At 36.9% G+C, this 11,679-nt stretch overlaps 1 protein-coding gene across 1 annotated transcript; it reads left to right on the forward strand.

The window, feature by feature from the left end:
• Positions 1-1,984: 1,984 nt before the first annotated feature.
• On the forward strand, positions 1,985-6,473 carry LOC139727106 (uncharacterized). The gene is made up of 4 exons (XM_071638084.1): positions 1,985-2,087; positions 3,592-3,642; positions 5,019-5,132; positions 6,421-6,473. Exons 1-4 carry the CDS (start codon positions 2,028-2,030, stop codon positions 6,436-6,438), a joined length of 243 nt encoding a protein of 80 aa, XP_071494185.1. The 5' UTR covers positions 1,985-2,027; the 3' UTR covers positions 6,439-6,473.
• Positions 6,474-11,679: the final 5,206 nt, after the last annotated feature.

Genomic DNA, 11,679 nt, shown 5'->3' on the forward strand with positions numbered 1-11,679 from the left:
TATCACCTTCAAAAAGTGAATATCTTGTCGCAAAAAGGTTCACTTCTCAGAGAAGCAGTGGTGATCTATCCGATAATTGCGATATTGATGGTGGAAATGAGGATACCATTGGGCCTGCAAGTGCAGGCCCAAAAGTCAATTGGCTGATGGTGGCAGCTGCCTTCAGCAGAAAGCATCCCGCTGCATCTCTGGCACAAGCCTTCTAAGTGGTCAGAAGTGATAACTACTTTAAGTCATCTAGAGAAAAGGGGAATATATTCCACTGGCTGGATAAAAGAGCTATTGCAGCCTGAATCAGATATCTAATGCAAATTACATCAGCCATATCTTGTCAACAAAAGGAGACTTTAAATGAATGAAAAGATTGAGTCTTAAAAATAAAAATAAAATGGCCCCAACAAACTAGACATGAAAACTGTCTCCACGAAGCAGTGGCAAACTTTCTCAAACTACAGAAGACACTTTGGCAAAGAAAACTGAATATAGTATATAATATACTAAATCATGCAGTTTGCTATAATTAAATAAGCAAAACATGGTGATCATTCTTCACATCAGACTCAGTAATGGTAGATACAGAAAAAGAGTATCAGTATGTGTGACATTATCTACAGTTTTGTATTATAAGAAGTGAGGATTCTTTGTGCATCACGGAGTTTCAAAAAGAGCTTAAATGGATTCATATAAATCCATAAACAATATGCAAGTTAACCTAGAGAAAGTTTGAATTTGATTGATTAGTTGATTAGTTGATTGATTAGTTGATACAATTATAGTAAATAAGAAAGAAAAAGAAAATTCATTGAAAAAGAATAATTTCCCGGAACGCTTGATTTGACAAGGGAAAAAAAGGTTCAAATGAATTTTTTGCTGGATGTTTTATGCATTACCCCATCAGAGATTGGAGTTAGATGATTTCTTTGTTTTAAAGATATGTGTGATGAAACTAACCATAAATAACATATTAGGTTAAACATTTGGCTCATTTTACTCAATAAGACTATTATATTAGGCTCAACTTTTGGTCCGAAATGATACTCGTCACGCGAGTCACACTCGCGTGTCACGCGAGTCACATTTTTTATATGCCAATTGAGTTGAAAGTTAAAGTCAAGGCCTGATAAAATTTCGACTATTTATTGCTTAATGTCTCAAAATTGAATGCAGAAAATTCTGTGTACATAGGACAAGTACTTTCTTACGAAAATTCACTCACGTACAGTAAGGTCAGAAATCTTCAATAGTGTCGCGTCACGCGAGTCACAACAAAAAATGAGACGTATCTCTTACAAGAATGACTTCACATCAAGAATTTCTATGAACCAATGTGAAGGGTCCATACCTTGATTGAAATATATGAAATAAACAGGTCTGCAAAATAAATTTTTCAAGTATTCAACCATAACAAGTTAAAATTTTGTATAAATGTCACGCGAGTCACAATGGAATGACTGAGAACCTCAAATGCCATAAAAAGGCCTTACATTGTTTTGATTAATTGATTATTTGATTATTTTCCAGTTCTTTAACACAAACAAACAAACACCCCCCCCCAAAAAAAAAAAAAACACACAAACAAAACAAAACAAAAAACCAACAACAACAACAACAAACAAACAAACAAACAAACAAACAAACAAACGTTTCGGGCTAGTAAAGATACGAAGAGAAAGAAATCTACTTGCCCGAACTATCATGTCGAGTCAGAACTGAATGTGAAGTCGAAGTCTCCCACTACCTCCCTCGATGTACCAATAAAGTGCTCCACCCAAATTGAGAACCTCTTTGGCTCCACCCAACCTCACCAAGAAAAGATAGTGTGTTGAAGGTGCAGCGGGCGCGAGGTAGGTGCACACCTGTACCTCTCTACACATAACACGACAGAACCATTGTACCACAGCAGTTCTGTGACAGCGACGCATCGCGACAACACCACAGAACTTCAGAGTTCTGTGGACAACACTTGGATATTAACAGTGCTATCGTATTTTGTGCATCCTGCAGAAGTCGTTTTATACTATAGCAACATGGGTGCTTGTAACGAGTGCTTGTTTGGATCAAGGGAAGATTATCCAGAAGAGGATCCTGTAAGTATTTCGAGAAGGACCATTAAAAGTCGATTCGCATTTATTAAGGGACGAATGGATAGAGTCACTTTATGGATGGTTGTCGCCTTTGCTCAGGAGTTTCAGTAGTCTACGAACATGATTATTGACGGGTGGGACTGTACTAAGTCACGGTGCCCCGGGCCTACATAGAAATATCTAGAATTCTAGTGTAGATGGGTCCTAACGTGATATCCCTAGTACGTAATAAGTAGAGGGTAAATTTTATAGCCAGATTGGTAAACGAGATGCAGTTCTGTGTTAATATGCTCACCACAAGCATTATTGTCCTTTAGTTTGAAATAATGTGGAAAATAATAAGAAAATTTGTCTCTATTGAAAGAATAACAATAAGAAAAAGAAGAAAGGGAAAAGAGATTGAGAGTGGTTGAGTGAGACTCCGAGAAAGAAGAAGTTCCATCGTGGACTAATGGAGATATTTAGTTTACTTTTAAAAGGAAAAGAGAGTAGTCAATTGTATGTGTGTGGAACCTTGTTTTTGTGTGTACTATCTTTGTATACAAATCACATCTGCACCTAACTGCGACCAGCCCCAACGTGCAGCGCAGCGTGTTGGGGCTGCGCCGTTTTCGCATTCAGATCGTAATGTTGTACAAAACGGGTGCCGTTCCGGCGCTATATTTCCTTAATTTTTCAACAAAAACTACTACTAGGAATACTTACATGGGTCGATTAAACCTAAATGATTCAAATCGGCGACTGTTTGATGCATTTCGTTACTTATGATGCAGAAAATGTTGTCTTATAAGGCGAATTATCTTCAGCTCACCGATGCTCACTAACATTGCATGCTAGCCTTTTGTCAAGGCCCTCTCGCTGTAACGGACGAGCGAAGGGACGAGCGAAGCGAGTCACGCTACCTTTAAACTCGGCTGGGCTCTCTACACCATACAGCAAGAGGGCCTTGACAAAAGGCTACGTATTACTCGCTATATGCGTAGATGCTTACTAATGGATACACATTCAATATGGTAGCACGGCTCTCCCACTAGGGCAGGCCGCTTACTCCTAAAAAATGTGGAAAAATGTGCAGTTTCCAGATAAATTGGTGAAAAGAACCAAGGCAGTGGGGTAATGTATATTTCATTTTTTATTGTCACTGTGTTTATGATAGAAATTTACCCATATAGATTTATTCGTGAAGTCGCCGTATGTGGCAATAGGGAGTTGTTCGTGATTCTCACTTTAGCGAAACTGCGAGGTAGCCGCCAGGACCCCGCCGCATCATAGCGGCGCGGTCTACGGGGCTAATCTGCACCCGACCACACAACATTATGAAAAATCTGTTCTGTTGCTGTGTATCCATGATGATGATGATGTGTGTATGCATGTAGTATACTTGCGTGTATTACGAGTATATGATGCAATATGAAAATTTCCAGCCTCTTGACTAGAGTCCTAGACTCAAGAGAAAATTGTTCATGTTCATACTTCATGAATTATTTGACCTGTTTCGTGAATACAGGAGGTGAGGAGAAGACAGCAGGCAGAAGCAGCAGAAAAACGTTTGCAGCAGGTAACAGTCTCTGAGTTCTAACACCGTCTTTCTGATATTTTGTAACTTCATTTTCAGTGTCTTCATAACAATAGGATTACACAGTGTGTTTGTACGTAATGTATCATACCATAGCGTAGGAACATCGCATTTTATCATCAGGTAGGGCAGTAGCTAGTCATGGAGATGTGTGTTTAACTCTTTATGTGCCATGGTAGCCCGACCAGACGCTGTTACTACGCTATGCGACTGGGCTGTGTATAGTTAGTGCCATGGTGGAAACCCCCTGTGTGCCACGTTATTCTGAGACACGAAGGTAGTCATGCTTTGAGAAAGAATTCTGTTTTTCCAATTTGTATAACTTCTACAAATTTCTGTTAAGCTGGACATGATAGTGAGTAAAGTTAAAGATGAATGCCAAACTTTGCTTTCATATACCATGTATGACAATTTTATTTTCAATTTTTCTTTTGAATTACCAGTTGCTACATTACTGTAAAGACATTTTGCACATAAAATAGTGACAGAAACTAAGAATGTACACGCAAATCTAGTTGGGAACACCGCTTGATAGTCAGTCACCACATAGCATGCAAGCCATATGTGAGAGGAACAAAAGCGCAAGAAACGCTTTGATTGTACCGCTGGGATTAGCGATTTATCGATCGGTTTTGGCGGCTTTGCTTGTTGAGCAGAATATGCGAAGTTGGCACACCGTCGACTGAGTCGAACGTGCGAACGTGGCACATAAAGAGTTAAAAAGTCCCTTTAAAGTCATTATTGAATTAGGATATTAAAATGAGTTGAAATGCATAAATATTTGACTGGTATTAATTATGCTGAGAAAAACTGCAAAGAGAGCAAACAAAAACATCTTTTTGGTGCCAAAAGTTGTGATGACATATTTATTTGTTACAACATGATGATGCAGTCATCATGCTCTTTTGAAGTATTTATTTTCAACTGTTACATCATTTTCAGCCTGCATGACAGCATATCAAATTGCTAGCCATCAATGACATCTGGAAATGAAAAGTGCCTTTGATTAGATTTTTAAATGATAGTGGAATTCCAAGCCGGTTCCATGACATTTAATGTGCCTGCAGTGATTGCTCGTATTAAATATTGGAAAGCTGAGACAAACATGAATTCTACCCACAAGCATAATCCTAGTCCTAATCCTAATCCTCACATCAGACTAAACCTATCTATCACAACCCCAACCCTGTGTCCTGGGAAAAAATAAAACTAGAGCAAAATTTGTCAAAGGAGTAAAGGTTAATGTTGTGTCACCTTCCTAGTTACACCCATTGTTACATGCACAATTCAGTCCCGACATGATGACATGTAAAACCCCATGCGACCAAACTTTCTAATTCTCTCCAAAAAACCCACAGCAAGAGAGTCGAGGACTTAAGGATCCAGAGGGAGTGAAGAGGAAGCAGCAGCAGAAGGAAGAGGCGGAACGGAAAGCGGCCAAAATGGATGACGCTGGAGGGGGTGGACTTCGGGTAAGATTTGCTTGTTTTGTTCATTTGTTTGTTGTTGCTTTCTCTCTGTTTAATTCATGATCCACTTCTATCCAGGAATTGTTGCACAGGGAGTCCATTCCATCGCAACAATCCTGTGATATTAAGCAAATAATCAACGTTGGTGAGGGTGATGGGACAAACTATCACTTCCAAGGCGATCTGGATGTAGCTATCTTTCCGAAGCGCAGCTGAGGAAAGATAGCGTACACATTCAGATTGCCGAGGAAGTGATAGTTTGTCTCATTGCCTGAAACTAAAAGTTGATTATTTGCTTTATATTCCACATCTAGGGTCCTAGAAATTCCCAGTTTATTCCACATCTGAAACCGTTATAGCTGTCTTTAGGTATTTTAGGGGTTAGGCTACGTGTGCGCGTAGATGACAAAACAATGAATTTTCTGCGGCACTGAAGTGAAAGTGCGTTGCACTGTGTACTATCAAGTGACCTAGTTAAATGATAGTCCACAGAGCAACGCACTTTTATTTCGCGTGTACTCATCTCGCGTTAGGACTGTATGGACTGCCAGAGATCAGCAAAACAAACAGCTGTCTTTATAGATGACAAAACAATGAATTTGCTGCGCGCACCGCGCGACACTGAAGGGAAAGTATGTTGCACTGTGTACTATCAAGTGACCTAGCTCTTGTCAGGTGATGTGATGGGCAAAACTACGCTTTATCACGTGATCAGCTCTTGACCAATCCTCTAGCAAGATTCTTAGTAGGTGGAATATAAATCCAGATATTTATAGCAACTGATGATGCTAGGAAATTGATGATAATCATAGCTGGATCAGTTACCACAGTGCTATCTCCCTATATGTGCAGTGCCCTAATCAGATGCAGTTGTTGCATCATGGTTTGTAATTACAATGTTAGATGATGCAGTGTATGTGTGTGTGTATTTTTCATAGATAAAATATTCAATTCATATTTGTTTAGTGTAATCTTTGATAGAGGATATTTTTTTTTTTGTTCCGTATATAATACAGCTGTATCCATTTTGTATATTTGAACATTCAAATGAAATGTAAAGCAATGAATAAAATCAAAACAAAAAAATATAGGGAAAAAAGTTTATGTATATATATAGGTCTAAAAATGTTTTTATTACCGGTATGTCTTTCAGCAGCTACAGGTGGAATAAACCACATGGATGTTAACAATTCATAATCCACATGAACATACTGTTTGGATAATCTTATTATTTACAAGCAATGTGCCATACTATTTTCTTTTCATTTTGTTTTTCTTTTTTTGTCAACAGTGGCAAGTCAGCTCTTAGGGACTGATTGGCTACAGCTAAGGAGATGGCATGTGAAGATTCTGATGTCAACTTTTACGTGTTCAAATGTGTATGGTAGGAAAGAAAACTGATATATCTATTACTCTTTTAATGAGCATAGGGGATAAAGTGAAAGCGTATTCTGCTGGTACGCAAACAGCAACACTGCTGGTCGATTACCTACGGCATCAAAAGAAGAAGTCTTCATGCTCATTAAAGGCTTGCTATCTTACTCCAATACAAGACACAGTGTTAAGCAAGTACAGAGTATTCAAGCTTGCACACTAGACTTGTTGATTTAATGCACTTTTCCTTTATGACAAATGTGGTAAATGTGAGATCCTATGTCAGCAGATCTTCACTTTCAGCACTGCAGACCAGATGCTGGTATATAATTATATATTTATTTGTTTGTTTTCCAACAACCTGTATGATGCAACTCATTGGCAGCATGGGAGCTTTCCAGGTACACACACATTTTCATCGTAGATAAAGGGACATTTTTTTTTTTTCATTTCACTTCAAACCGGCAGCTGTCTAGAAAAGGTGGGATTACTTGCATCTAGCAGGACATAGAAATTGATTTGGACATTTAACATTTGGACCATTAATGAAAGTACACATGTACATTGAAATATAAAATGCACACTTAACTGGTGTGAAGAACGACAGATCATTTATCTTGTTTGGGGGTTTATTTTGTGTTGGCATAGAGAAGACCTCTTCAATGGTGGGACATCAAAGTGGGTGAAGAATGTGATGTTGACTCTATAATATGATTCATTCCAATTTCCTTTGAGCTCATATACATGTAGTAGCTCCAATATCTGGTCATTGAGTTTTAATGGTTGAATTCTTGCATGAGCATTTAAAGTATGGTGCATACTTATAGAATATGTGACCTGACAAGTTGTCAGTTTATGTTAAATGTATAATAATGGAAGGATACCCTAAACTAGAAAGCAATCTTAAAATCAGTCAAACAAGTAAGTCAGTTGAGAAGTTTCATTAAAATTGGAATTATGACCAAACAAAAGTTATGGATGATGTTAGGAGCAACCATATATGTTTGTAAATCATAGGAGATCCCATATACCTTTACATAAATTTTCACTTTACTGTATTGTAATGGCATAGAATGAATAAGAACAAGTGGTATTCTCAGCATCAAATGATTGCAGTCTTGTAATAGCCTGCCAACAACAACTTGCATGTACTGTATTAAGAGCAGAAAGTTTTTGGATGCAAACCAGTTTTTGTGCTTGGCCAGGTGAGATGAGTTTTGTGTCATTTCAATTTTGTGGACCATCACAAACAGCTCATAGCTGTGACTTGGACAGCACAAAAAGGTAACTGGTCCGCATTACGACAGCATATTCACTCCCACTGTAGGACTAGTGAATGTGACGAAAACTACAAATAACACAACAGTTATACACTGTACCACTATAATATGCCTACCTTGGATTCCAAATTACACATTAACAAGCAGCAAATTTGCACGCACAGTCTTATTTTTGTGCTAGTCTCATCCTGCGTGTAATGTACAAAAATGTCAAACACTGAGAAAATTTCCACTCTTACAGTATTTTGAACAAGGGGTTGTATCATGTAGTTGCTAGAACTAATTGACCAAAGTCATGATTTTGATGCCTTTTATTTTCTTTCATTTAATTTTGGAAGAGTTTTGAGGTGATGACATTCATGATTTTACTCCGTACACAGTACATTCAAACAAAACATGAAGACAATCATACGAAACTGCTCCTAAGTTTCAAAATTTCTGTAGGAGACATTGAATTCTCATTCTTGCTCTGCGTATTAAAGACTGTGAAAAAGGGAACATTGTATTCCTCTGTGTATAAACATTGTATGTACCTTTTTAACTTTGAACTGTCTTAGATAATGATCTCGTGGTATTTTATGTACATGTTATATACAATATGTGCCAGCAATTTGTGCATTTTAGTTTGGTAAAGATGGATTGAATTCTTATGAATAAATGTTGTTGTGTGTATTTATCATTATGGTATTGCATAAAGTAATTTATATCAACATTACATGTCATAGTGCTATTCGAATAAAAGCCAGGGTGCACTTTCAGTGAAGAAGAAGCAAAGTGACTATATTTCACAAGAATCTATCTCTTGACTTTGTTATGCATACATGTACACTAGTTATAATTAATGTGTTGTGCAATTTTACATTCATTCTAAATATTGCAGAGTGGCAAGAATTCAACACAATCATATCATTATATGCTCAGTGAAGTTTGATACAAAATAGATGTTGCTATTCTTTGAGGTTACAAGTACAATGCTTGTCTCTTACTCCCCCCCCCCCATTTTTTTAAATGTAAAAACATATTTGAGACAATCTACAATTGTCTCAGTTTTGATTTTGCAAATGTTTCAAACACCTTTTTGTTGATACAAAAACTGTTATTTTTGCATATTGTCTTTCATGTCATTGGTGGGGGTGACAATACCTTGTATCTCAAATTTTGGTGAAAACCACTTTTTTGGTTTAATTGTCAGATAATCAGTTAAGTGATGTCCTGTCCAAATCCTATTTGTCTTACCCCAAAAATAAAGCCAACATGGCATGCAAAGAAAAGGCAATTCCATTTGTTAACATTTCCTTTGGCTGCAATGTTTTTTCACTCTCCTGAATTGAATATTTGACATTTTTGAGACACAAGGTATAGCGATAGGATTTTTTTTAATACACCAAGGTGAAATTTTATTAGTAAATCGTCCTACACTGTATTTCCAAAATCTGTTTAAAAACTTTAATGTAGCTGAATTACAAATCATTAATTGACATCAAAAAAGCGACATGAGAATCACTCTCGCATTGAGTAGAAAATATTCTTGATCGTCTTGGATATTATATTATACAATTTAACTGAAGATTTGTCAATATATTACATTAATTGTGGAGCAGTACATGTTGAGTAAACGAGAACTGCTGGAACCTACTGCCAAGTACAGATAGAGGACAGGAAGTAGAAAGCTTATTTACTTGCCTTTTATGCAGGCCTTCAAAATTGATGAATGATGTGTAAAGAGAATAGTGGCAAGGTTGTTGGAAATCCAACATCGGATCCAGACTGACTGACTGACTGGAAGGGAGATTATGTTTGAGAAGAAATAAAGCATACCTAGGGGTATCATCTGTCAGAACACTTTACTTGGTTTTTCCCATGAAGCACAGATGATTGATACTTGGAGGCTGTGGGGGCTAAAGTTGGGAAAAGACACTGTGAGAGGAATCTGGGTGATTTTTTTATTCATTTTATATTTTTGAAGTTATTCATGACATGTACTGTATAACCCCTTGTGGGCAACTCCAAACCTGTGCTTGTGCAGAATTTGAAAACTTGCATGTTGACATTCTGGTTTAATCTGTCAAACATGCATTTTTTAAAGATGCTTGATACAGTATGCACATTGCCAAACAAGCAGGAATTGTGGCTTCAAAATAGGTGATTTAACCCTAAAAAGACTGGGCTATTTTAAAGGGAAGGTAAACCCAAAGAGCAATGTGGATTGAGTGAAAGCAGCAACATTAGTAGAACACATCAGTGAAAGTTTGAGGAAAATCGGTCAATCGATGCAAAAGTTATGACTTTTTAAAGTTTTGGTGATGGAACCGCTGGATGAGGAGACTACTAGAGGAAATGATGTATGAGTGGACAACGATACAAAGAAAATATAAAGGAAATTCAACATAAAATCACTTTTCTAGAATTATGAAAGAGCAGTGGACCAACCGCTTTCAGAAAGCAGGGGGAATAATTGCTACCCTTAACATATGTCAATATCAAGTTGATGAAATTTGTAATTTTCATGAAAAATGGATTTTTGTAGTATTTTCTTTATATTTCCTTGGTATTGTTGTCTACTCATACGTCATAACCTCTAGTAGTCTCCTCATCCAGCGGTTCCAACACCAAAACTTTAAAAATTCATAACTTTTGCATCGATTGTCCGATTTTCTTCAAACTTTCACTGATGTGTTCTACTAATGTTGCTGCTTTCATTCAATCCACATTGTTCTTGGGGTTTATCTTCCCTTTAATGCCTCGTAGGACGGGGGGGGGGGGGGCTCATTGGGCCCCCCTAAGATCTTGGCCGTTGACCGCATGAACGCAAGGAAAATTGGCACACGCGTCACCCACACAGTAATCTACAAAACTGAATATGTCATTATTTCACAAATATTCAAATTTGTTCTTAATAAATTAATTATGCTAATTCATGCATGAATTAAAAAAAAATGGCAGTAAATCTGTAATTATGGGTCCAAAACTGCTAATTTTTGGTTTAGGTACTTTGTGTAGGATTCTTATTGAATGTACATAAAAAAAAACGGCGGTATCAAAATTTTTTCTTATGTATTTTATTGTTTTTAAAATTTCTTATGTATTTCTTGTTTTTTGACTTTTTGTTTTTTATTGTTTTTATGGAAATCATCGGCGACACTATTTCAATCACAAAGAACATGAAATTAATTGATTTTGATCAGTAAAAGTAAAAATAATTATACATTTATGAATTTTGGTCAGAAACAGAATTTGCATTGGATTTGTACATGAAATCATGTTTTTGAGCAATTTCGGGTCTGACATGCACTTACAAAATATTGCGTAACTTCAGAACCACGTACCCGGGCATCACGAATTTGGTCTCAAAAGTTGCGCAAGACTTAAAAGAAAAAAGTCATAAAACGTCGCGGCGCAAGATTTTTACGTTCCAGATTTATCGCAAAAAAGTGTTGAGGGGGGCCCAAAAAGCCCCCCCCCCCCAGTCTTTTTAGGGTTAAGCGAGCAATGTGCTGTAATTCATGAATTTTTAATAAGTTCTACATTCAGTCTCCATGATTATATTCAAATGTGCTAGTGGTATGTGTATGTATGTCATTAATCAGTTGATTAATCAATTACTGTATTTTTTTTTCAATGAACACAGAAAAGTGAGGACATTCATCATTACCACCGGTATGTGTTTTCTGTTTGTTTCTTAGCAAAGTCTATCAACGTATTGACAAACTTGTCAATTTTGTCTATCGTAAGTAAACATTGGTACATGTACTAAAATCAAGTGGATATTATGTGCATGTGTGTCACATATATTCTAGCCACATGTATATACTTATTTATGCATGATGAACTATTGTACACTCTTGTTTACATATATTTTAATCTAACTGTGTACTACATGCCAAATCTCTTGCAAG

This window comes from Diadema antillarum, unplaced genomic scaffold, assembly GCF_040938485.1.
Source record: "Diadema antillarum isolate AM-2024a unplaced genomic scaffold, OU_Dant_1.0 seq00000119_RagTag, whole genome shotgun sequence".
Classification (NCBI taxonomy): Eukaryota; Metazoa; Echinodermata; class Echinoidea; order Diadematoida; family Diadematidae; genus Diadema; species Diadema antillarum.